General features: G+C 37.9%; 1 protein-coding gene across 1 annotated transcript in view; it reads left to right on the forward strand.

The window, feature by feature from the left end:
• The window catches only part of LOC124721524 (muscle calcium channel subunit alpha-1-like), an 857532-nt gene that overhangs the window by 497860 nt on the left and 332596 nt on the right, over positions 1-27076 (forward strand). Inside the window, exon 15 of the mRNA XM_047246542.1 lies at positions 8078-8198. Coding sequence (XP_047102498.1) covers positions 8078-8198 — 121 coding nt within the window. The remainder of the gene's footprint in view (positions 1-8077; positions 8199-27076) is intronic.

A 27076-nucleotide genomic window follows, 5' to 3' on the forward strand; every position in this document is an offset into this window, starting at 1 on the left:
ATCATTTATTATATGACAACTGGTACAAATTATTGCCATTTAATAAACTACAAAATGTATTTTGCAATCATGAATCCTCCATTTTTATGGTTATGCCATTCTTTACTATATGTCTATTGTGTTTGCACTTCTGATGTGAGAAATGTGCAGTCTTTCATTATATTTCCCGTGTAATGCCAAACAGGCATTATTGGACCTCTGTTTTACGGGATATAATTCTTAGACACATGGAAACAGATCAGACACATACCATAATCTCAGCACTGTTATTAAACCTTCCACAAGGTGTGGTTCCAATGCTCTGACAATACTTCTGAGAACATGAACTGTTTGTTGAACACCAGTAAAATGTTGACCTTGAGTAAGGAATACACAATAGTGTCAAAATCTGACAGCTTGACAAAGAACTCCAACAAGTTAAGTAAGTCTGCAGAGTTTACAATTACTTCAAGACTTTTGGTTCTCAATAAATGGTTCACTGAGGGTTCAGAGCAGTTTATATCAGACATTCCGTAGTGTGTGCCCCATTCAGGGCAGTATAGAGACTGGCTAATTGAGTGTGGTATCAGCAGCACCAGAATAGAATGATTCATGAATTTTGAAGTGCTTTTAATGAAGACATCTCTCTTCAGTTTTCAAAATGATTTGTGTTTCCCACATTTTGGCCAGAAATCAAGAAAATTTCTGCAAGTGGGGTTTGTAGGTTATGATGCTAATAGTTTAGCTAACTGGCCAGTATAATATAAAATTATTTTTTCAGCATTATGCAAGCTCAAGCCCAGTGCAGCCCAAAGAAGTGGCCTCCAAGTATCTTTCCATTAGAACATAAAAAATGCCTTGCAGACATTAAAAGTGTTATGTATGTCCTATTTCTGATGAGAAGTCATGATTTCCTTCAAGCTTAATTTTTAATCATGTGATCATTGTTGTTATTATTGCCACTGCTAATGGATGAGTGGTTAGTATTTTGCCGGCCAGTAAAAATTTCTCATTGACATCCACAGGTTCAGATGTGGATGTTAAAACCCCTTTTCATGCAAAATTTGTCACTAAATTGGTCCTGGAGTATCTTTATTTCACTATTAATAAAATTTAAACCTTAGGTTTCACTCAAATTTCATGACACGTTGTGGATGTGGATTAAAAAAAAATTCAAAAAACTGACTACTGTACATCCACACAGAGTCAGCAACTGAAAGTGTAAGATCACTAGTGCACTGCTAATACCAATTGAGCACTATTTGACCAGGCCACTTAAGTCTGCCAATGCTTTTACAATCATTACACTCTGAGGATGTAGCATAGCAGCAGTAGCAGCAGCTGGGTTCTCAGTTGCAGTCAAAATGTGAAGTTGTACCAAATTTCAAAGCAAAAATCCAGTGATTTGCACTGTGGTGTAGGTATTGAGAGAAGACTTTAATTACAAATGCATGAGTGGCATTTGTAACCTGTGTTCACCTTAGCGGAGTAATCAATGTGTCTGACTGCCATGCAGTGGGCCTGGGTTTCATTCCCAGACAGGTCAGAGTTTTCTCTGCTCAGAAACTGGGTGTCGTGTTGTCCCCCACTCACCTGTGGCATACAATCATTTCATTTTGTAACTTGTGTCGATCCCCTTTGGTACCTCTGTAGCCAGCAGCACACCCCACTGTCATGTGGTGTTAATCGAGCGAGATGGAGCAGACCACATGAATTTCAACAGGTTCACTAGCAATACTAAACAATGTGGCACGTCATTTGTTGCATCATTTGAGCCAGATCTCACAAGCAGATATACCAAATATATTTCATGTCTTGATGTCAAAGTACTTAGAGCTGGAACTGCCTAAGTATAATGAATTATGACAGTCTGATGAAACTATAAGAACATGCAGGCTCACCCCCAGCCAAAGATACGTATTTGTGTTAGACAAAACTGAGATAGCATAAGTGAACAAATTGAATACTTTAAAACTTTGATAGGCAATTACTTCAAGAAAATAACTGAAACTTCACACACAAAGTTGATTGATACCTGGACAGGCAGTCAAGTCAAATGATAAAAGTGTATTGATCAATTTCTCAAAAACAAAACTGCATTTAGCATCTTCTATTTTAAGAGTTGTTTTCTATTATGTACATAAAATTCTCAAAGTTGAAATATTTACCATGTTCACTGCCAAATGAAAGAATGATGAAGTTTTTATTCCACAGAAGTGATCAGTTAGTTTTCGTTGGTGTTAATAAGTGTATCTGGCACTGAGGCATCTTGAAAGTATTTTCTTCACACTACATAGCACGGCAAGAAATTTATTAAATTTGTTGAATGAAGATGGCATTTTACCACCTCTGCTGTATTTATTTTATTGGTTCATGACTAGTTCCTGTGCTTTAGGCCATTTTCAATTGATATCCTGTAGTAGAAAACATACCACATGCATTGAAATGGCAAAGTCCTTAATTTTATGTTTTTTTGTTTGTTTTGGTTATATATGCAAACCAAAGAAAAAGACGATGTAAAATTGAAGATGCTGCCATTTTAATGTTTATGGCATATTTTTCTGCTACAGAATATCAATTGAAAAGGGCATAGATGGCAGAAAGTAGTCATGAATGAATAAATACAGCTGGAATGGAAATATTTCACATTCTTTTAATCTTGAAAGCACTCAAGACATTCTTGAACAAATCTACATCACTGACACAACACTCAAACATGATTGTTAGTTTCATTCTATTGCAATCATGAGAGGGATAAATGAAGGATATACATTCAACAGTGGAATCTTTTAGCAGTGTGTATTCTAAAGCAGTAGAGAAAAAGATGATGATAACTTCTAAGCACCAAGAATATATTGAAAGTATGGATCAATTCAATGCCTTCTGTAAGTTAATTAATACTAATTAATTGGAGCAGAAAGAATTCACCTCAGTTCAAGCATAAATTAATGATTGTCTCACTGGATTCTTTCAGAACAACGTGCCTGAGTGAAAACCCATGCTATAAGACTACACCATGCCAATTTAAAAGAAAAAAAAAATCAATCAATTTGATGTGGATTTAAAATCGAGGGGATTTTATTCAAAACTCAGACATAATGTAACAACAATGAAAATCAAAGATAATCTATTGAGAACTATGCAAGGAATGTTGATATTATACACATGTGCTTGTCTATGCATATGTATTGCACCAAAAATATCTGCACAAGAATACAAATGTTATCAGTGTGTGTTGGGCCATGATCCATCCCACGGTATTTGAGGTTGATTATAGTAATGATCATTTAACACTTATCTCTCTTGTCTGAATTCAGTACTGTTAAGTTCTGTCTAAGGTTTGTTTTTCTGACAGTGTTAGTTGTATGTTAACAGCTGCTGTATACTCCTCTGTGATCATGGTTGCTGACATTTTGAACAATAACCGTAAGAGAACAATTGTGCGCATTCTTCTGTACTATACTGCGCACTGGCAGTGTAGTTCAAATACTCTGCGATAAAAGTATATGGCTTAGTCTTAGGGTGGTTGTGTTACTCTGTGTTTTGTGTTTTACAATGGAATGATGGCATACTGCAGCCTTTTTTGGAGATGTGAAAATATTTTCACAAAATCAAATATAATTGGTGTAAAAAACTAAATTAATGATAACTACATTAGTGATGTGTAATGAGCTGCCAGAGGCCGTGGATCACTTATACTAAAATACTCGGAGAACATTCGTGAACAACCTCCGAAATTACATCTCTGGAATTTGGATTCATACAATGAAGGCTTTCACGTCTGGATGGTACTGTTGTTGATCATTCTTCCGGGTTATATGGCCGTGGTCCATGGAATTCTTCTATTCCTAACATTTCGTCCAATACTACGTTGGACATCCTCAGAGGTATGGCTGGTCCTGCTGAGTCTTGCCGACTGCCGGCAAGACTCAGCAGGACCAGCCATACCTCTGAGGATGTCCAATGTAGTATTGGACTAAACGTTAGGAATAGAAAAATTCCATGGACCACGGCCATATAACCCGGAAGAATTATCAACAACAATTTGGATTCACCCTGAAGACATCTAGTGTGCAGGTAAAAATGACAGGTTGTATAATAGCAACATCTTTGATTGCAAAAAAAAAAAAAAAAAAAAAAAAAAAAAAAAAAAAAAAAAAAAAAAAAAAAAAAAAATAATCTTTAGGGAATGTGAAAAAATGTTTTGCCACTTATTAAGAGAATAAACAAATATGCATGCTGTGGGTGCACCAGTGTATTATAGTATGATACATTGCAGTGGCATGCGTATTTCAGTGTGTTGTGTCAGTTGTGGAGGTGGCCAATAAACACAATCGGACTTCTACAAAAGGTAACACATTCATAAGTTTATTTACACCACATACACTTAATAACTGAGTTACACATAACTTTGAATGCTGTAGGTTCTTCTGTAATGCTAATATATGAATATATGAATGTCCCAATGTGCCATCAAAAAAAATTCCATATTTTTCAGACAGGTGATGAATACTGGCCTATGCAAGTTGCGTGTCAGTAGCGTACACAGTGACCTGTATATCCAAGTAAAATAAATTGAATGCATCCATGCCAAAAATAGTGGGACTAGAACATGACCAAACTACTGTGAAAGGCATTGATGTTATCATCTGTCTATATTTCGTTTGTAAAGTGGACATTCCAAGAATAGAAATACTTTCACCATTTTAGGCCATGAGGTGCAGATATAATTTTCATAGTTGAGGGTGTCACAATTGCTCGTAAGTATTTTGATTAACTGCAGCACCAGCCTCTAACTGAAATGGTACAGATCGATTGCAAATCTGCAGAGAGATGAACAGTTTACACTTAGTCATCAGAGTGTGACTATCTGTTGTGTGTGAGCATTTAGCTGTGCATTTATTAGGGTAGAGCTGGTTAGAATGAGGCATATGTTACAATGTGTGATACTTTCACTTTTGTCTATTGTCCCTGTGTTTACTAGAGGAGACCTGGTTAGAATGAGGCAAGTGTTACACTATGTAATACTGTCACTTTGGTTCGTGGGTCCTGTGTGGATTGCAAGGAGTAGTGTGTACAAGGAAGGAAGGAAGATAGGGTTTAATATCTCATTGACATCAAGGTCATTAGAGATGGAGCACAGGCTCAGATTGTGTCAAGGATGGTGAAAGAAATTGGCCATGCCCCTTCAAAGGAACCATCCTGTTACCTCGAGTGATTTAGGGAAATCACAGAAAACCTAAATCTGGAGGGCCGGATGCTGATTTAAGATGTCATCCTCCCAAATGTGAATCCAGTATGCTAACCATTTTGCCACATTACTCAGTAGGAGTGGGTATAGATTTGGAATGAGAGATCATGTGTGTTTCCAAATTCTCAAGTCAAGATTTATGTTGCTTTTGCATGCACACTTTCTGTGTGCATCATGATTTATAGTAGTGCTGGAATTTTGCATGACAGAGAAAGCAGTTTTTGCAGTCATGAATTACAAAAATTTTGCACAGGACTTCAGAAGGTGTGAACAAGCCAAGGAAGCAGCTGAGTGTGCCATGCTTTGTTTTTGTTGTTGTCTACATTGGCAGGTTCTCTGGGAAACTAGGACCACTTTGTGATATATAGAGTCAGTGTTGCAACAACAGGCACATTACAGTCTGGTTCCACAAAGTACAGAACTTTCTGGGCTTTTATTACTTTAATCATATCATTGAGACCAAGGTTTCAATGCTTCAGAATCTCAACCCTATCCTGTTATTAGTAATGTTTTTAATAATGGCATTGTGAAGCATTGCATCTTGAAATGAGGCTCCACAAGAGCAGTTAAATTTACAGCTCCTACTTATGCACGTGGGTTCAGCAATCCATTTCTTGTAAGACTAATTATAATGATTATGCATGCAAAAGAATTTGAATCAAGCAGTGGCTACATGAATCTGTGCTTCAATGAAGTTGTGTAATGCTCAAATAATGTCTTCATAGGGTAGGGTTTGGGCCTCTAACTGAGGGAATAACATGCTGCACAGTTGGAAAATATGCACTCTTACTCATGAAAAACGAAAGAGCATTGCTATTCATGTGATATGTCATATTCAGTGAAGTGTTGCTCTATCTGCAAACAGTACTCAGTCCATTCCTCTTCTTGTGCATCAAAAGAGTGGAAGGGTGGAGGAGGTGGCACCTGGCCACTGACATTCTGTGCTTCAGTCATTGTTGTTTGCTGGGTTTGCTGTGCATCCATGAACCTGCCAATAGCAGTTAACAACAATGTGATTTGTTAGCTCTGAAACTGAATAATTGCAGTGGGGGATTGCTCTCCAGAAGCTGCCATTGCTTGCACAAATTAAAGACACATGAAACAGAGAAAAGTTCCACATACAAAAAAATTTGGAAAATTTTTTTAAGATTAGCCGACCACTGCCTTCTCTAGCATCAGACACATCGCCAATAGGCAAAAAATATCAGACTTGTCACCAGTTGACATCTGTTGTGCAACTAGTGGAGTTGGTAAACAAACACAGTAAGACATCTACAAATGGGTAACATATTAATAAGTTTATTTACACTATGCACACTTAATAACTGAGTTATACATAAAATATGCTGTGGGTTCTTCTGTGATGCTGAGTTATATACAAAGAGGATAAAGTTTCCTGATTGTAGCAGATAGTGTTGAATGCTGATATGCTTGTATAAGTCACTGAATATTAGAAATGTTCAGTAGCGCTGTGCTACATTAATGGAATGTCCTCACTGCAGTCTTCTGTACTTGTGTTGGTAACACTATCGATGCATTTAATCTTGGCCTGAAACTCTGAGTGAGGCCACTTAAACAGATGCAACAGCCAATCAGAGTCGCAGCAGTGAGGCCGTGCCATTTCTGCGTCCTCTGGTGGTGTGTATGCATGGTGCCTCTCATTGGAGTTTGCAAGCAATGGAGGAGCGAAGTTGCCCAAACCAGTCTTTGTGTGACATGCGGCCACCGGGTGTGATCAATGAAGATACTGTCGATACCGCACACTGAGTCAAAAAAATCTTGTGTATCAGATATTTCATTATTTAAGATGGCAAATGTTAAAGTTGACTGCTCTTTTAAAATTGCTAAAAATACTATAAATGTTGAAAACATTAGGCAAACAGAAAAACTTCATTTAATACTTTACTTGATATATCAACTTAGGAAGTTCACATCAGTTAGCAAGTGATGAAAAGATGATAAAGGATATGTGTAAGAAACAAAAACATAAGAATACCTACAAGAGCCATAAATACATCATGAAAGTGCTATCCACATACTGTGTTAAATATCTAATACGAACAATTTGTCAACAGTCTCCTGTGATGGTTTTACATACTTGGTAACAACATCAGCCACGGATTTTCGTCACACTTTTCATCACTGAAGTATTGAAGTATAAATCATGGTCTGGAGAACTGTGTGTCTTGTAAGTGGGTTAAAGATGGAAAAGGCCCACCATGGTTTAACAATGAAATTCAGAAAATACTGAGGAAACAAATTCTGTAGCACTCCCTGTTCAAGAGAGAATGCGCAAATTACTCTTGAAGTAGAACTACATTCATTATCAACAGACTGAAAATATGTGTTCTGTCACTGTCTCATTTGATGAAAAAACATTAGCATTTTACTGAACACATAACTATTTTGATTTTATGATGAGGTTCAAGAATTCATATCACATTTAGCTGTTTGTGAGAAAGGTACTGGTTAACCATGTAAAACTCAGTATTGAAAGCTTCCTCCTGAAGAACTGTAGGATTTGGTGGGTAATAATTTTGACTGGTCTTCTAAATAATGATTTATGTATTTGAGGTCTATTGAAGAAAATAATTTTTAAGAGCAGTTACTAATTCTTGATTCTGTAATCATGTATTTATTTATTTATTTATTTTATCCATCTTTCAGCACCTACATGCAATCGATGTCGTCAGAAGAGTTACAGCTATTTGTACATTATGTTTTACATACCAAAATATTACATAGTAAAAATAGTATTTCGTATTCAGCTGTATTTTGATCAAATTTTTAAAAAAATCTTCATCATGTAATAACATCAACTCATTAAGCCTCTGTTAAAATCCACAGGTACTGACTGGTGAAGACTGGAATATGGTGATGTACAATGGAATACAGGCTTATAATGGAGTTGGCTCATTTGGTGTACTGGCCTGTGTTTATTTCATTATTCTTTTCATTTGTGGTAACTGTATCCTTTAAATCCAAATTTTCATTTTTTATTTTGTTAAAATAAGAAAATCTAAATATAATACTTTTAGATTATGCAGCCTGGTAAATGTACTTGAAATGTTATGTTACTGATACTGTTGATAAACTGCAGCTAGGCTTCTTCCATGTATTAAAAATACATTCAATGGTCTCTGAGTCAGTGATGTACAGCTCTTTATGTTAAATGTAAATACTGATTAGGGCATGAAATCTACTAATTTTAAGTTCAGAAGGGAAGCCAGTAGGTCAAAAATTAATTATTTCAGTGAACTCCTCAGAGACATGAACTGGAGTAATGTATTTAGTGTGCAAGACAGCAAACAAAAAAACTTTATTAATATTTCCTTACATTCTTTAGAATCTGTTTTCCCCAAAAATTAATCCAAATTAGAGCAAGATGGGCACAGATGGAATTATGGGCAAAGCTTAAACAGGCTATAAATCATGGTCTGGAGAACTGTGTGTCTTGTAAGTGGGTTAAGGGTGGAAAAGGAACACCATGGTTTAACAGTGAAATTCAGAAAATACCGAGGAAACAAATGCTGTTGCATACTCTGTTCAAAAGGGAATGCACAAATTACAACAGGCAAAGGTTAGCAGAGATTAAGACATGTGTGAAAAGATTTGTGTGTGAAGCTTACAACTACTGCCACCATGATTTCTTAACAAAAGATTTGTGCGACAGCCCAAGAACACCCTGCTCCTATGTAAAATCACTGAGCTGGTCTAAGACTTCCATGCAGTCATTCGTTGACTGGTCTGGTGGAGCAGTGGAGCAAAACAAAAGCCAAAATTTTAAATTTTGTACATAAGAAATTATTCATGCAGGAGTCATACAAATATACCATCATTTGACCATTAAACAGACTCCTGTATCGACAACATAGTAGTAAGCATCCCTGGCATAGAGAAACAACTGAAAGAGTTAAAACAAATAAGTCACCAGTTCCAAATGTAATTCCAATTCAGTTTTACAAAGAGTATTCCACAGCATTAGCTCCTTACTTAATTTGTGTTTATTGTGACTCTCTCACCCATTGCTAAGTCCTAAGTGACTAGGAAAAACACAGGTGATTCCTGTACAGATGTAGGGTAAAAGGATGGACCTGCAAAATTGCAGACTTTACCTAACATCGGTTTGCTGCATAACATATACTCAGTTTCAATACAATAAATTTTCTTGAAACTGAGAAGCTTATGTCCTCAAGTCAGCACAATTTTAGAAAATGGTGCTCATGTGTGAAACTCAGCTTGCCATCTTCATATGTGGTATACTGTGAACTATGTATCAAGGGCAAGAGGCCAATTCCATATTTCTAGATTTCCAGAAGGCATTTGACATTGTGCCCCACTGCAGACTGTTAATGAATGTGCAAGCATACAGAATATATTCCTAGATATGTGAGTGGCTCAAAGACTTCTTAAGTAATAGAACCCAGTATGTTGTACTTGGTCAAGTATTCATCAGAGACAAGGGTATTGTCAGGGATACCCCAGGGAAGCGTGATTAGGAGCATTATATTTTTTATATTTACAAGTGATCTGGTGGACAGGGTGGGCAGCAATCTGTGGTTGTTTGCTGATGATGGTGTGTTGTATGGTAAGGTGTCAATGTTGAGTGACTGTAGGAAGATAAAAGATGACTTAGATAAAATTTCTAGTTTGTGAGATGAATGGCAGCTAACTGTAAATGCAGAAAAATGTAAATTAATGTGGACGATCCAGAAAAACAAACCTGTAATGTTCAGATACAGCATTAATAGTATGCTGCTTGACATAGCCATGTTGTTTAAATATCTAGGAGTAATGTTACAGAGCAATATGAAGTGGAAAAAGCATGTGGAGTTGAGGTAGGAAAGATGAATTGTCAACTTTGGTTTATTGGGGGAATTTTGGGAAACTGTGGTTCATTTGTAAAGGAGACCACATATAGAGGACACTAGTGTGACCTATTCATGAGTACTGCTAAAGTATTTGGGATTTGTACCAGGCCGGATTAAAGGAACACATCAAAGCAATTCAGAGATGGTCAGCTAGAATTGTTTCCACTATGTCTGAACAATGAAAATGTATTACAGAGATGCTTCCGGAAGTCAAATGGAAATCCATGGAGGGAAGCCAACATTCTTTTTGAGGAACACTATTGTGAAAGTTTAAAGAACTGAATTTGAAGCTGACTGCACAATGATTCTACTGCCACCAACATAAAATTTGCATAAGGACCATGAAGGGATATAGATTGTTGTTTTTCCCTTGCACTGTTTGTGAGTGGAACAGGAAAGGAAATGATTAGTAGTGGTACAGGGTACCCTCCACCATACACTATATGGTGGCTAGTAGAGTATGTTTCTAGAAAGACCAAAAAAGCTATGGATTACTCAAAAGGAAGATGTCTTTTGAAATGGCGAAAACTCTACATAAAATAAGGCAACGGCAGCCACTCACCTATAGCAGATGACTGCATGGAGCACAGTAACACATAACAGAAAACAGCATTCGTTTTTAGCATTCGCTCATTTTCCAGAAATAGTACACACATTCACGCACATAACAACAAAGTATAACATTCTGTACAACAAAAGAGAATTGTAGAAAAGGTAACATACAAGCAGTTTCTTAACCACATGACTACAAATAATACATTGTCATTGAAACAGTTTGGATTTATTAACAGTTTCAATACTGAGAAGACTATTTACGCTTACAGTTAATACATAAGACAATAAAGTACTGGCTACTGGTATAGTGTGTGATCTGGCAAAGGTAACTGACTGTGTAAAGCTCAATCTCCTCTTAAATAAATTAAAATATTATGTGGTAAACGGAAATGTAGCACAGTGGTTCAGATCATGTCTTTCTAATGAAACAAAAGGTGTCAATAGGAAAAAGTCCTGAATTAAGCTATCACACATCATCATACTAGTAATCATGTGATGTGCTCCTTAAGATTATCTTGTGTATATTAATGCCCTTTCATCAGTAACATTTCCAGATGTCAAGTTTGTTTTCATTGTAGACAGTAAAACATGGCAGTAAATAGCAAATTGTGTATAGTTTTAGAAAAAACAGTTAATGCAGTTTTCAAGGATTGTTATAAATGGTTCTACCCAATTCTCTCTCATTAAACTTCAAAAAGTCACACTATGTGCTGTCCAGAACATGGAAGAAGTTTCTTCATAGTATTTATCTAAAATTTGCCAACAAGCAGATAGAAGAGGTCAACAGTATTAGATTCTTGGGATTGTTGTTGTTGTTGTGGTCTTCAGTCCTGAGACTGGTTTGATGCAGCTCTCCATGCTACTCTATCCTGTGCAAGCTTTTTCATCTCCCAGTACCTACTGCAACCTACATCCTTCTGAATCTGCTTGGTGTATTCATCTCTTGGTCTCCCTCTACGATTTTTACCCTCCACGCTGCCCTCCAATACTAAATTGGTGATCCCTTGATGCCTCAGAACATGTCCTACCAACCGATCCCTTCTTCTGGTCAAGTTGTGCCACAAACTTCTCTTCTCCCCAATCCTATTCAATACTTCCTCATTAGTTATGTGATCTACCCATCTAATCTTCAGCATTCTTCTATAGCACCACATTTCGAAAGCTTCTATTCTCTTCTTGTCCAAACTATTTATCGTCCATGTTTCACTTCCATACATGGCTACACTCCATACGAATACTTTCAGAAATGACTTCCTGACACTTAAATCAATACTGGATGTTAACAAATTTCTCTTCTTCAGAAACGCTTTCCTTGCCATTGCCAGCCTACATTTTATATCCTCTCTACTTCGACCATCATCAGTTATTTTGCTCCCCAAATAGCAAAACTCCTTAACTACTTTAAGTGCCTCATTTCCTAATCTAATTCCCTCAGCATCACCCGACTTAATTAGACTACATTCCATTATCCTTGTTTTGCTTTTGTTGACGTTCATCTTATATCCTCCTTTCAAGACACTGTCCATTCCATTCAACTGCTCTTCCAAGTCCTTTGCTGTCTCTGACAGAATTACAATGTCATCGGCGAACCTCAAAGTTTTTATTTCTTCTCCATGAATTTTAATACCCACTCTGAATTTTTCTTTTGTTTCCTTTACTGCTTGCTCAATATACAGATTGAACAACATCGGGGAGAGGCTACAACCCTGTCTTACTCCCTTCCCAACCACTGCTTCCCTTTCATGTCCCTCGACTCTTATAACTGCCATCTGGTTTCTGTACAAATTGTAAATAGCCTTTCGCTCCCTGTATTTTACCCCTGCCACCTTTAGAATTTGAAAGAGAGTATTCCAGTCAACATTGTCAAAAGCTTTCTCTAAGTCTACAAATGCTAGAAACGTAGGTTTGCCTTTCCTTAATCTTTCTTCTAAGATAAGTCGTAAGGTCAGTATTGCCTCACGTGTTCCAGTGTTTCTACGGAATCCAAACTGATCTTCCCCGAGGTTGGCTTCTACTAGTTTTGCCATTCGTCTGTAGAGAATTCGTGTTAGTATTTTGCAGCTGTGACTTATTAAGCTGATAGTTCGGTAATTTTCACATCTGTCAACACCTGCTTTCTTTGGGATTGGAATTATTATATTCATCTTGAAGTCTGAGGGTATTTCGCCTGTTTCATACATCTTGCTCACCAGCTGGTAGAGTTTTGTCAGGACTGGCTCTCCCACGCCCGTCAGCAGTTCCAATGAAATATTGTCTACTCCGGGGGCCTTGTTTCGACTCAGGTCTTTCAGTGCTCTGTCAAACTCTTCACGCAGTATCGTATCTCCCATTTCATCTTCATCTACATCCTCTTCCATTTCCATAATATTGTCCTCAAGTACATCGCCCTTGTATAGACCCTCTATATACTCCTTCCACCTTTCTGCTTTCCCTTCTTTGCTTAGAACTGGGTTTCCATCCGAGCTCTTGATATTCATACAAGTCGTTCTCTTATCTCCAAAGGTCTCTTTAATTTTCCTGTAGGCGGTATCTATCTTACCCCTAGTGAGATAGGCCTCTACATCCTTACATTTGTCCTCTAGCCATCCCTGCTTAGCCATTTTGCACTTCCTGTCGATCTCATTTTTGAGACGTTTGTATTCCTTTTTGCCTGTTTCACTTACTGCATTTTTATATTTTCTCCTTTCATCAATTAAATTCAATATTTCTTCTGTTACCCAAGGATTTCTACTAGCCCTCGTCTTTTTATCTACTTGATCCTCTGCTGCCTTCACTACTTCATCCCTCAAAGCTACCCATTCTTCTTCTACTGTATTTATTTCCCCCATTCCTGTCAATTGCTCCCTTATGCTCTCCCTGAATCTCTGTACAACCTCTGGTTCTTTTAGTTTATCCAGGTCCCATCTCCTTAAATTCCCACCTTTTTGCAGTTTCTTCAGTTTTAATCTACAGGTCATAACCAATAGATTGTGGTCAGAGTCCACATCTGCCCCTGGAAATGTCTTACAATTTAAAACCTGGTTCCTAAATCTCTGTCTTACCATTATATAATCTATCTGATACCTTTTAGTATCTCCAGGGTTCTTCCATGTATACAACCTTCTTTCATGATTCTTAAACCAAGTGTTAGTTATGATTATGTTGTGCTCTGTGCAAAATTCTACCAGGCGGCTTCCTCTTTCATTTCTGTCCCCCAATCCATATTCACCTACTATGTTTCCTTCTCTCCCTTTTCCTACACTCGAATTCCAGTCACCCATGACTATTAAATTTTCATCTCCCTTGGGATTACAACCTGATAATAAATTCAGTTGGGAGGGGCGCACCACAGAGGGAAAAAATCTAGCATACTTAGCTCGCTTTCATTCCTTAATGTCATACAGGATCATTTTAGGGTTACGTAACTCCTCGAGCCAAGCTAAGTTTTCTGAGTCAAAAAACTTGTATTATGAATTATGTGTGAGATGAGTTTCAGAATATCATGCATAGAACTGAAGATGTTAACTGCTAATTCACAATATATTTATTACTTAATGAGATATGTCATAAATAGTACACCTCTTTCTCAAACTGTCTGCGCAGTTCATGAAAACAGTTCTAGAAAAAAGAATAATCTGCATAAAGATATAAAGTCATTTCCTTTGGTGTACAAAAGTGTCTGTTATTGAGGAAGACACATTTTCAATAACTTACCAGAAGCCATCAAAAGTTGAACTACTAATACAGTTTAGTTTAGGAGGAGCCTAAGGGACTTGTTGGTGACCAGTTCCTCACACACCACTGATAAATTCTTAATCGAAACAACTGAAGTAAAATTATTCACGATATAAAATAACATTAGTTGTATATAAAATCTGACTTGTGGACTTCTTCAGTGCAGTAATGTCATCACTATAAATAAGTGTTGTAAATTGGTTATCTGATTATGCAAGGCCACAGTATTCTAGGAATTGTCTCACAGTTCTCAGTGTATTGTACATTTACACATATAGTGACAGATTTACAATGAGTGACAAAAGTCATGAGATACCTCTTAATATTGTGTTGGACCTTCTTTCGCCTAGCGTAGTGCAGCAACCCAAATTTGCATGAACTGAACAAGTTGTTGAAAGTCCCTTGCAGAAATACTGAGCCAATTAATTTTTGCAGTTATTTCACATGTTGTCAATTGTCTGTTAGCACTGACAACTCTTTGCAAATGCCACTGCTCTTGGTCATTAAGTGAAGGTTGTCCGTCACTGCATTGTCTGTGGTAAGAGGTTATGCATGAAATTTGATATTCTGGGCACACTCTGGACACTGTGGATCTCAGAATATTGAATTCCCTAATGATTTCCAAAATAGTGTGTGCCATGCATCCTGCTCCAACTACTAGTCCACGTTCAAAGTCTGTTAATTTCCATCATGCAGCAACAACCACATCAGAAACCTTTTCACACGAATCACCTGAGTACAAATGACAGCTTCACCTATGCACTGCTTTTTATACCTTGTGTACATGATACTACCACCTTCTGTGTATCTGTGCATATCGCTATTCCATTACTTCTGTCGCCTCAGTCTATTATTGCCTCTTAAATGGAAATATACGCTACTGGCCATTAAAATTGCTACACCATGAAGATGACGTGCTACAGACGTGAAATTTAACCGACAGGAAGAAGATGCTGTGATATGCAAATGATTAGCTTTTCAGAGCATTCACACAAGGTTGGCACCGGTGGTGACACCTACAACGTTCTGACATGAGGAAAGTTTCCAACCAATTTCTCATACACAAACAGAAGTTGACTGGTGTTGCCTGGTGAAATGTTGTTTTGATGCCTCGTGTAAGGAGAAGAAATGCGTACCATCACGTTTCTATCTTTTATAAAGGTCGGATTGTAGCCTATAGCGATTGCAGTTTATCGTATCGCGACATTGCTGCTCGCGTTGGTCGAGATCCAATGACTGTTAGCAGAATATGGAAACGGTGGTTTCAGGAGGGTAATACGGAACACCGTGCTGGATCCCAACGGCCTCATATCATTAGCAGTCGAGATGACAGGCATCTTATCCGCATGGCTGTAACGGTTCGTGTAGCCACATCTCGATCCATGAGTCAACAGATGGGGATGTTTGCAAGACAACAAGCATCTGCACGAACAGTTCGACGATGTTTGCAGCAGCATGGACAATCAGCTCAGACACCATGGCTGCAGTTACCCTTGATGCTGTATCACAGACAGGATGTGTACTCAACGACAAACCTGGGTGCACAAATGGCAAAACGTCATTTTTTTGGATGAATCCAGGTTCTGTTTACAGCATCATGATGGTTGCATCCCTGTTTGGCGACATCGCAGTGAACACACATTGGAAGCGTGTATTCGTCATCGCCATACTGGCGTATCACCTGGCGTGATGGTATGGGGTGCCATTGGTTACAAGTCTCGGTCACCTCTTGTTCGCATTGATGGCACTTTGAACAGTGGACATTAAATTTCAGATGTTTTACGACCCGTGGCTCTACCCTTCATTCGATCCCTGTGAAATCATACATTTGAGCAGGATAATGCATGACCATGTGTTGCAGGTCCTGTACTGGCCTTTCTGGCTACAGAAAATGTTCGACTGCTGCCCTGGCCAGCACGTTCTCCAGATCTCTCACCAATTAAAAACATCTGGTCAATGGTGGCCGGGCAACTGGCTAATCACAATACGCCAGTCACTACTCTTGATGAACTGTGGTATCATGTTGCAGCTGCATGGGCAGCTGTACCTGTACACGCCATCCAAGCTCTGTTTGACTCAATGCCCAGGCATATCAAGGCCGTTATTATGGCCAGAGGTGGTTGTTCTGGTTCCTGATTTCTCAAGATCTATGCACCCAAATTGCTTGAAAATGTAATCACACGTCAGTTCTAGTATAATATATTTGACCAATGAATACTCATTTATCATCTGCTTTTCTTCTTGGTGTAGCATTTTAATGGCCAGTAGTGTATTTTAGATTTTTTGTGTAATTGCACATTCGTCAGGACCATTTCTAGTTCTTTTTTCAAAATATTGCCTTCAAATTTGTTTCCTTTCTATAGCCCTTTCTAACATTCCCACCACCTTCCCTTCTTTGTTTAGTACAGGCTTGTCATCTGAGCTGTTTTTTTTTTCCTTTTTCTTTTTCATCAATCAAATTGAAGGTCTCATTTGTTATCCAGGAATTTCTACTGGGCTGCATCTGTTTGCTTATTTGATATTCTGCTAACATCCCTATTTCATCTCTTAATGCTGTCTATTCACCTACAATTTTATTTCTTTCCTCTGTTTGTGTAAACCATTGTGTAATATTCCATATAAATCTCTCTACAACCTCCGGTTCTTTCACTTTATCAAGGTCCCATATCCTTAATTTCCTACCTTTCTGCAGTTTCTTTAGTTTTAATCTGCTGTCCATAACTAATAATTTATGATTAGAGTTTGTATTTGTCCCTAGAAATGTTATTGCAGTTTAAAATCTAGTTTTCAAATCTGTGTGTCAAGGCTACATAATCTATATGAAACTTTCCAGTGTCTCCATGTATAAAATTTACATGATCTATATGAAACTTTCCAGTGTCTCCATGTATAAAATTTTCTTTCGTGATCCTTAAACAGTCTGCAATGATTAAATTATACTCTCTTCTAAACTCTACCACGTGAATTATAGTTTCATTTCTTTCATCCAGTCCATGTTCTCCAACCATTTTTAATTCTCTTCCTGCTATCGAATTCCTGTCTTCCATCACAATTAAATTTTCATTTCCTTTAACTACCTGAAATAATTTCTTTTGTCTCATCATACATGGTTTCAGTCTCTTCAGCATCATCTGGATTGTTTAATGTGCTTTTTAATACTGTTGTAATTAATATTGTAGTAGTCAGTTTTATTTATTTTGCGTGTTATACTAGGTAAAACTGGCTTTAAGTGAAAATTTGTGTAGTACACTATGTCATGTTCGTGTTCATCTTCTTAAAACATCAATACTTTTGTCCTGCTCAGTTGTTCAGTATGTCTCTGTATTGCATTATTGCTTTTATGTCATATTAAAAAGTAGTGTCATTAGTGAAAAATGTGTGTTTTACTGTACGAGGTCTGTTCAAAAAATTCCATAACATTCATAATTTCATGTCAGTGATGTGTTGGAGCGAAATGCAGTTGGCATCCCTGCACATGCCTGTGTTTAATGTGTAGCTGCCAGAAGTTTCATTGTTGTGTGTCTGTTAGTTACTGTTCAGTGGTGTACTGAGTAGAACATTTTGTCACATAGTTACGGATTTCGAGATGGCAGAGTCAGAGGAGCAATGCATCTGCATTAAATGCATCTGCATTAAATTTTTCTGAAACTCAAGAGTCACCAAATGATGCAGGAAGCCTAAAGTGATAAGTGCTTAAGCCATACTTGGTGTTACAAATGGTTCACTTGATTTAAAAATGGCTGGACGGAAGTTAAAGACAACCCTCATTCAGGATGCCCTTCAACGTCTGCCAATGATGCTTATGTCAGGACTGACAATGAATCTGTACATGCCACTTGAAGATTGACTATCCCAGGGATTGCAGAAGACTGTAACATTTCAGTTGGATCATTTCATGAAATCCTGACACAGCTTCTTGGAAAGCATTGTGTTGCCGCCAAATTCATCCCACGGCTCATGAGTAAAGACCAGAAATGCCTTCACCTCACAGTCTGTGAAGATATTGTGGATCATGCAAATGAGAACAAGATGTTCCTTAACAGAATAATAACTACCTCTATGATGTGGGTCTACAGTTATGATATTGAGACCAAGGTTCAGTTTTCACAATGGGTCAGGAGAGGTTCTCCAAGACTGAATAACAAAGCCATGCTGATACTTTTCTTTGACTTTGAAAAACTAGTTCATCATGAATTCATGCCACAGGGACAAATTGTTGATTGATGGTACAATCAGGACATGTTGCGATGCCCGTGAGAAAATGTGAGAAGGAAATGGCTTGAAATGTGGCGAGACAATTCATGGCTCTTGAATCATGATAACACACCCACAAATTCATCGCTGTTGGTGCGTGACTATTGCACAAAAAACAAAATCACTGTGCTGCCTCATCCTCCATACTTGGCTCGTGTGGACTTTTCTTTTTTTTATCTCAGGAGTTGGAAATCCCATTGAAAGGATGAAAATTTGCAATGATAGATGAGATAATCAAAATTTGCAGATGGTGCTTCATGCAATTCAGCAAGAGTTGTACCAAGGCTGCTTCCAGAAGGGGAAACAGTGTTGGAAACAGTGCATCAGTTGTGGAGGAGAGTTATACAAAGGAGACCATGCACAGTGAGTGAAAGGCAAGCGTAGAAAAATTTTGAGGACAAAGTTCGACAATTTTTTGAACAGACCTCGTAGATTAGTCACTCAGAGTATAATAAGCGAGGTTTATGGCCTGGACTTTTGCTGATGTTACTGTAGTGAGGACATTCAATAAAATGCTTTGTAAGGTTTTCCCATAAAGTCATTGTAGGCAAGGTAACAGAATAGTGGATCCGGGAAGAATGATTTGTGTGTGTTCTTCAGGCAGAGGTGAAAGTAGTTTATGTTGCACTGGATGGAATGAAGTGGGAAATGAACTATGAGAACTGGGAAATGGTAACAAGCAAAATTAAAAAGAAACAAAAAAACAACGCATTGGAGTTGCAAATAGTAAATAGTTTAAGTTGCTACACGATACGATGGTGAAGAGAAATAGGGAGGAGGTACTATACATAGGACGACTGTTGCACTCTATATGGAGCAATGCTAGATGGGTGTTTGTGTTTATGCTTTACCAAAACATCATCTATGGGCAGAATGCAAATTGAAAGTGGGCAACAAATTGCATTCAGTGAGACATCTGTTATTATGGAGATTAACAGTTTCTAGAATAGCATAAGAAAATAAACAATTCATTTAACATTTTGAACATGGCTGCATGGTCAGTGACTGTTTACAAATTAAAGTTAAAACAATTACAGCCCTCGGTTGCAAAAAATGAAGACTTTTGACCTGGTTTCAACACTTCTATGAGTGCCTTCATCAGACACTAAATATTGAAATTTGCTTATAACGTAAGTACAAAATTATGGGATAAATTTTTTATATAAAAGTGTAGGTACTGACTAACAGTACAAGAAAGAAACAATACTTACATGTCACATATAAAATAAATATCAAGTGATAAAACTTTAGTCACAAATTTTTAAAAAAGAGAATATATGGAAGGCGAGCCACTATGGGCTGCTCATATATGTCAAGTCACAGGTAGCAACAGACTGAGGTGCCCACATTAGCAACTGCGGGCAGTTGAACATTGCACCAAGAGTGCCATCTAGTAACCACAAATATAAGTAGGCTACTAACATTTAAAATATAGACAGATGAATGCTAAGATGAACATTACTTAGTACATGAACTAACAGGCAGTGTTTTATTTGACAGCAGCAGACATGGTAACTGTTTGTCTATGTAAAAGCTTATAAGTATGCTTTTAAGACTGAAAACTGATTAACAGTACAAGAACGAAACAGTACTTACATGTCACATATAAAATAAATATCAAGCGATAAAGTTAAAGTCAGAAATTTTTTAAAGTCGAATGAGTGGAAAGCAAGCCACTACGGGCTGCTCACATATATGCTCACAGGATATGCGAGCAGCCCATAGTGACCTACTTTTCACTCATTCTACTCTAAAAATTTTCTGACTTTAGCTTTATCACTTGATATTTATTTTATATGTGACATGTAAGTACTGTTTCTTTCTTGTACTGATCATCAGTACTTACACTTTCATATAAAAAATTTATCCCACAATTTTGTACTTATGCTATAGGGCAATTTGAATATTTAATTTCTGATGAAGGCACTCATGTGTTGAAACCAGGTCAAAAGACTTAATTTTTGCAACTGAGGGCTGTAATTGCTTTAACTTTAGTTTATTTAACTATGGACTGAGCAACAGTGACATCATAGGTGGTAGTGCTACTACATAAGGATGAAGTCATTGCAGACACAGCCATCAGTTACCTTTTGACAATGGCCAATGAGAACTGTGCTGGAAGTTCATAGTGTTTTAACCACTTAGTGGCTGGAAACCTGAGAATATTTTGTTATAAAAATCCATGTGTCCATAAGCTTAAGCTTAAAAAAACTTTAGCATGATTCATAAGTATATTATCATGCACTCTGTGATCTCATTATCATCTGCAAATTTCAGGTCTCATAATGTTCTGTGAAAGAGCCAAACAAGTAAAAGTCTGATGTTGCCAATCCTAGTCTGTTTGGTGGGATTTTCAACAATACAAATTTCAGATTATGAAGTCTTCTTTTTCCTAGCTTTAGCTTTAATCTTTACAGGGACAGTTAGTCTGGATTTGGCAATGTTAGTGGTAGAAGGTGGCCTTGTGACATCGTTAGGGTAATATTTGAAGAAGAAAAAAATGTTTATCTTCAGATATTCTGTTTTTCTTACTGCTTATGTAATGAAAAATTAAATGACTAACATTGAAATTATTAACTGTTGCATTAATCAAAGTTTAACACATAAGCCCCCATGTGCTTCAGTGCTTCAACACAAATAAAAAATTAAATAAAACAAGAAAAGCACAATTCATGGGGCTTACCATTGTGTGGCTGGATTTCAAAATATTGCCTTAATTAATGTCCAGGAGCCAACCAATGCATGCACTGCATTTCACCATAAATGAAAACAGTCACAAGCTTATTAAAGTTGCATGCAGGAATTTGCAGTGAAACGGGGTTCACTTCTCGCTTTTCACAGACTGAGTTTATTCCAGAAAAAACAAATGAAATATCCTTTCACACTATTCACAACAGATGATTATTAAAATAATATTTACAGTATTGCAGTTCCAGTGTTAGTCTGAATTACAGTGCCATGTTCCTTCGGACCTCCATACATGCATGTCCAAAGGAACAGGCACTGTGGTGACTACAGCTGTTATGAAATACGTGAAATGTATTTGCAGTTGTGAATATGGACAAATGTCCCGCTCCAACACAAATTTTCATAGTTGTCATTCCATTTTACAGCTGATAGTTGTCCATATTCGCAACTGCAAATACAGTGCATGCTTTCAAATAATATTTGTTAGTGTGGGAACCTAAGTGGGTCAACCAGCACAATGTGATCACTCATCCTTTAACAAAGTCACGAAAATGATTCAGAGTGCTTCAGCACACTTCTAAGTTGAAGCAATGTAACTGCAAACTAACGATATTTTTAATAGTTCATAAATGTTTACACACAGTCACCTAACACAAAATTATTCATAGTCCAAATACAGAACAATGTTTTAAACTCTTTTTTGATCAACAATCTTGAAATATTTATAAGCCCCACCCCATCCATTCAGGCAGCCTGAATTTCTTCTAAGTATGGAAAAGCTAAAATTATTTCAGAGTTGGAACTTCCTGGCAGATTAAAACTGTGTGACAGATCAAGACTTGTACTTGGGACCTTTGCCTTTCGCAGGCAAGTACTTAACCAACTGAGCTACCCAAGCATGGCTCACAACCTGTCCTCACAGCTTCAATTCTGCCAGTACCTTGTTTCCTACCTTCCAAACTTTTAATCTGCCAGGAAGTTTCATATCGGTGCACACTCCACTGCAGAGTGAAAATCTCATTCTATTATAGGGTTCCTCATGATGGTCACAGGTGAAATTCTTATAAGTCCCAACCAACTACTTAGAAAATATTTTGTCTACCCACAAGATGACTTCAAGGTGCACATATGTGAGCTCCACTCCAACTGAGTACCAAAATCTGAGTGTAGTCATGCAAAAATGGTCGCTGATACTTAAAGCTTCATCCTGAAAATGAGTCAGTATTTCCCACTCTCAAAAGTATTTCAATGCCACTCATAGTTTTTGTGTATCGTTAATGGTTTTCACACAAATAGTGTTTTTGTTTATATGGGTGCTAGTTTGCATCATTATATCACTTGCAGCGAGTTGGGTTTTGTGACACTAGATATTGAGCATTAGTGATAGACAGGAACAAAGGTCATTATATTGTCATGGATGGCAGGAAGGAAAGCGACACTTTGGGTTCTTCCCTTGGCCCAGTGAATGAAACATTGGTTGTTCCACTATCAGTCATTTATTGACACATAAGACCTTTTAAACAAACAGACTAATGTGTTTTAACTCACTCAGTTCCTCGTGGCGGTGATGCAACTCGGAGTTGTAGCATGCAGATTCCAGTGACCACTCATGCAGGGACGGCTTTTGTTGCAGTGGAGCACCAGGCAGCATATTCTTCTATCCAGTACTGCAGCTGTGACCCACTGCATCAGCAGTGTGGTCTTCTCCTTGCAAATTCACTCATTGTGTTGTTAACAAGCAACTACAGCATGGCATGGAGTGGTCAGTCCTGGAATCGAACCAGTGACCCTGAGGTTTGGCATCTTCTGCTGGAGTTCATCAACCTCTAAGTTCACAAGTGACCCATGTGGTGAGGTTGTAGTCTCTTCACCCTCACCACCCACCTGGGTAAGTACCACATGAACTTCTTTCTGGTAACATCTGGGATGACATCTTATGCTTTGACCTATTGGAGTGTCAAGCAGCATAGCGGCTAAGTCATTGCAGCGAAGTATAATGCCCTCTGACTAACCATCTGTTCGTCCATCCAGGCAGCATTTCTTCATCTGTTCCTTCTCCCCTCAAAGGACCACCTCATGCCCGTTTGTCGCAGGTGTTTACAAGGTGTTTTCACTAATGTCGCCTTTGGAGCATTGCCCATCTGCTCAGTTGTTGATCTGTTAAAGTGTTGACTGCTGCTGCACAAACTCCGCTGGTTATCGGCCTCCTTGCTCGACTGCTGCCACTTCCAAACATTGTGGTTTAACATGTCAAAGTCTCTGAAATGTCCACTTAACCTATAATAAGTTTTTCTATATTTCTCTGCACACAAACATAAATAACACATAATTATTATACATCCTACATTCCTCCTCCATCCAGAAAAACCATTCTTGAATTTTCTCCTATGTCCATCTAGAAATGACTAACAAACAAGAAACAAAAGCAAAGTGTGTCCGTAGTCTGTCAGGAAAATTACATAATACATTCATTCTGTTATAGTTTGAAATACATCATCACTATGAAAACTTCTGAAAATAATGTTAGAAGTGTGGTAAAATGATGATCAGTAACAATAAAGATCAGTAACAATAAAATGAAGTAGCAAGCAACAATTATCTCTACACACATTTTAGCAGAACATGTGTATGCTTAGCATTTTTGTAGCCATTCAGCTGGAATTTGATGCAGTCATATGTTATTGTTTGTCTTCGGTTTTCATCTGATACAGAGGAAAGCAGTAAAACATATAATTATGAGCAAGAAGATTCCAAAAATACCTGTGCCCAGTATCATAATGCACGTTTCATGTTCATCATTCAACTGTACAGTATGCTGCTTCATAGCATTGGCATCAATCTTGCCTTGTTGTATTGTGATAAGAACATCTAATGACTGCAGGATGGAGGAATCAAAGGAGCTGTTTAGGTAAGACAGATTTTAAGGAGCCAATAGTTGCATAGGTTTTTCTGGCCAGTAAATTAGTGGGTACGATGAGGTGACAATGGTCAAACCAGCTTTGCTTGTGCGCAAGTGAATTTTCACACCTGAGGGAGAACATAATGTACCATTAACTATCAGTCCACTGCCATGGAGTTTAACATGTTTGGTTGTAGTAGCGGCACCATGGTTGAAATAATGGCCAAAGATATGGGTCGGTTGGTTAATTGCGTAAAGCCAGTGTTCTCCTATGTGCTCCAAAAAATATGGTGTATCAGTTAGTATGTAGCATGGGGTATTTGAGGCTTTGTTTTGCTCAAAAAATAGCTGGGGTTCACAATTATTGGTGTTCACTTCAGTGGCACGTGATAGACATATCATAAACCGTTCAGGCATCAGTTATGTAATTCAGCAGCTGTCATTACTGCAGTAGCATTCAATGTTTTGGAGATTAGGAATACCTAACTTGTTCGAGATTATACAAATCTGTTAAGCTGGCCCCATTTCACTCAGAAGTAGTACACTGTATAACAGTCATAATATCTGATTTTCTGGTCACCAGGAAGGAAATATGAATTCATAACTTTATACCATTTGTGTCCACTAGTACCTTAGCTAAGTGGTGGTAGTGCAGCAAGTGTTCATTATCTGGAGGGAAACTTCCTGGCAGATTAAAACTGTGTGCCGGACTGAGACTCGAACTTGGGACCTTTGCATTTCGTGAGCAAGTGCTCTACCAACTGAGCTACCCAAGCACGACTCCGTTGGTAGAGCACTTGCCCACAAAAGGCAAAGGTCTCGAGTTCGAGTCTCGGTCCGGCACACAGTTTTAATCTGCCAGGAAGTTTCATATGAGCGCACACTCTGCTTTAGAGTGAAAAAAATTTCAATCTGGAGGGAAGATTAATCATACTGACTCTGGTAACTGTTTACGGATTTGAATCAATGTGAATATAAAGTTTGTTTGTGATAGTAAAATTGACAATAAATACACCTGTACTACATGGTGGATGGCTTCCTTGAGATCCTCTGCTGTTAATTGTACATCCACTAACTGATCTGTAAGTAATTGAAGTAACATCACTACTGAGATCTTCTTATCTTCTATATCTAGTCTGGTTTGTATTATCTTTCAATCAGCATTCAATGACATGGTGGTAGCTTGGAGATACTTGTTCAGTTCTTGCGTAACATTCCTAATGGTCTTATTGTTATTGAGTACTGCTTGTTTGAAGTCATTTAACCTCATAGTGTTCCTGGCAATAGTGGTCTTGTTGAGACCTGCTGTAACTGTAACACCCTGTAATGTATTATTGAACTGCATGATATCATTGTCGCCTGCCATGCCAAAAATAGTTTTTAATAATTTATCACCTGCCTTCATCCTTCCTTGTTTAAATCATTTGACTGTGTGGGGCACTAATCCTTCTATTTGATGCAATTGGCCTCATAACTGGTCAAATGAGAACTGCAGAGTTTTATATTCGCTTGCTGTTTCATCAGATGTCTCCACTTTCCTTGCTGCTGAGTTTAAGGTACTAAATTCTAGCTCTAACCACCCAAGTTCATTATGTATCTGCCATAGATTATATTCCAATACTATTGTCCACTGATGATTAGTTAGTACCATCATGTCTTGTCCAACAAAAATGGTGCCACTCCTGAACTGGTGCACCTGGAATCCATTGTTGTTGTTGTGGTCTTCAGTCCTGAGTTTGGTTTGATGCAGCTCTCCAGGCTACTCTATCCTGTGCAAGCTTCTTCATCACCCAGTATCTACTGCAGCCTACATCCTTCTGAATCTGCTTAGAGTATTCATCTCTTGGTCTCCCTCTATGATTTTTACCCTCCACACTGCCTTCTAGTACTAAATTGGTGATACTTTGATGCCTCAGAACATGTCCTACCAACCGATCCCTTCTTCTAGTCAAGTTGTGCCACAAACTTCTCTTCTCCCCAATCCTATTCAATACCTCCTCATTAGTTATGTGATCTACCCATGTCCTTATTGATTAGAGCAAATTTCCTAACTGCTTTTCCATTCTTCCTTTCTTTGGGCTTAAAATTTCTTAAGGTGACATGACCGTTCCTTCGTACATTTTGCAGTTTTAAGCGCTTACATGGTATTTAATGATGATATAACAATTGTTGTGTTGGTTGTTGATAAAATAACTAAGCATCTGCCCAGTAGTGTGGGGAACCCTTTCTGTTCGTTTGTTTGCCTGTAGATGTAATGGGGTTCTGCATAATTTATGTACTTTCAGCAAACGGCAAAGTTGTTTCATGAGGTCAGACATGAAGTAACTACATTGGTCAGCTATAAGTGCTCTGGTGCACCGAATTTTAAAATCCAATTGTTGACCATAGCCTGTGCAATGGTGTTTGCCTGTTGATCAGGGAGACTTACCACAGTTAGATATCTTGAGAAATGATCTGAAATTGTTTGTACACACCTATTCCTGGCTTGGTGTTTTACTAAAGGGACTATAAATGTCCATTCTTACTATTTGAAATAGGTGTGATGTTTCCAGGAGTCTTTGTAACAGTATACGTTGATGGCAGTAGTCTGCTTGCTAGGTGCATGGTATGCAATTGTGCACTTATTGTGCTACATCGTGCTTTCTTGCCTCCCACCAGAAACGTTTAGCAATGTGTCTATCAGTAGTTAATAGTCTGAATGCGTAGGCTACTGGATGTTCTGCACCATGAATGTTTTGACCCAAAACTGCTTCGATAGCACATCCAGGTGCATCACAGGACAGGATGAAGTCTTTGCTGAAATATGGATAGATTAATACAGGACTACGTGTTAATTTGTATTTCAGTTTTTCAAATGCTGTGTCG

Source organism: Schistocerca piceifrons, chromosome X, assembly GCF_021461385.2.
Source record: "Schistocerca piceifrons isolate TAMUIC-IGC-003096 chromosome X, iqSchPice1.1, whole genome shotgun sequence".
NCBI classification, from domain to species: domain Eukaryota; kingdom Metazoa; phylum Arthropoda; class Insecta; order Orthoptera; family Acrididae; genus Schistocerca; species Schistocerca piceifrons.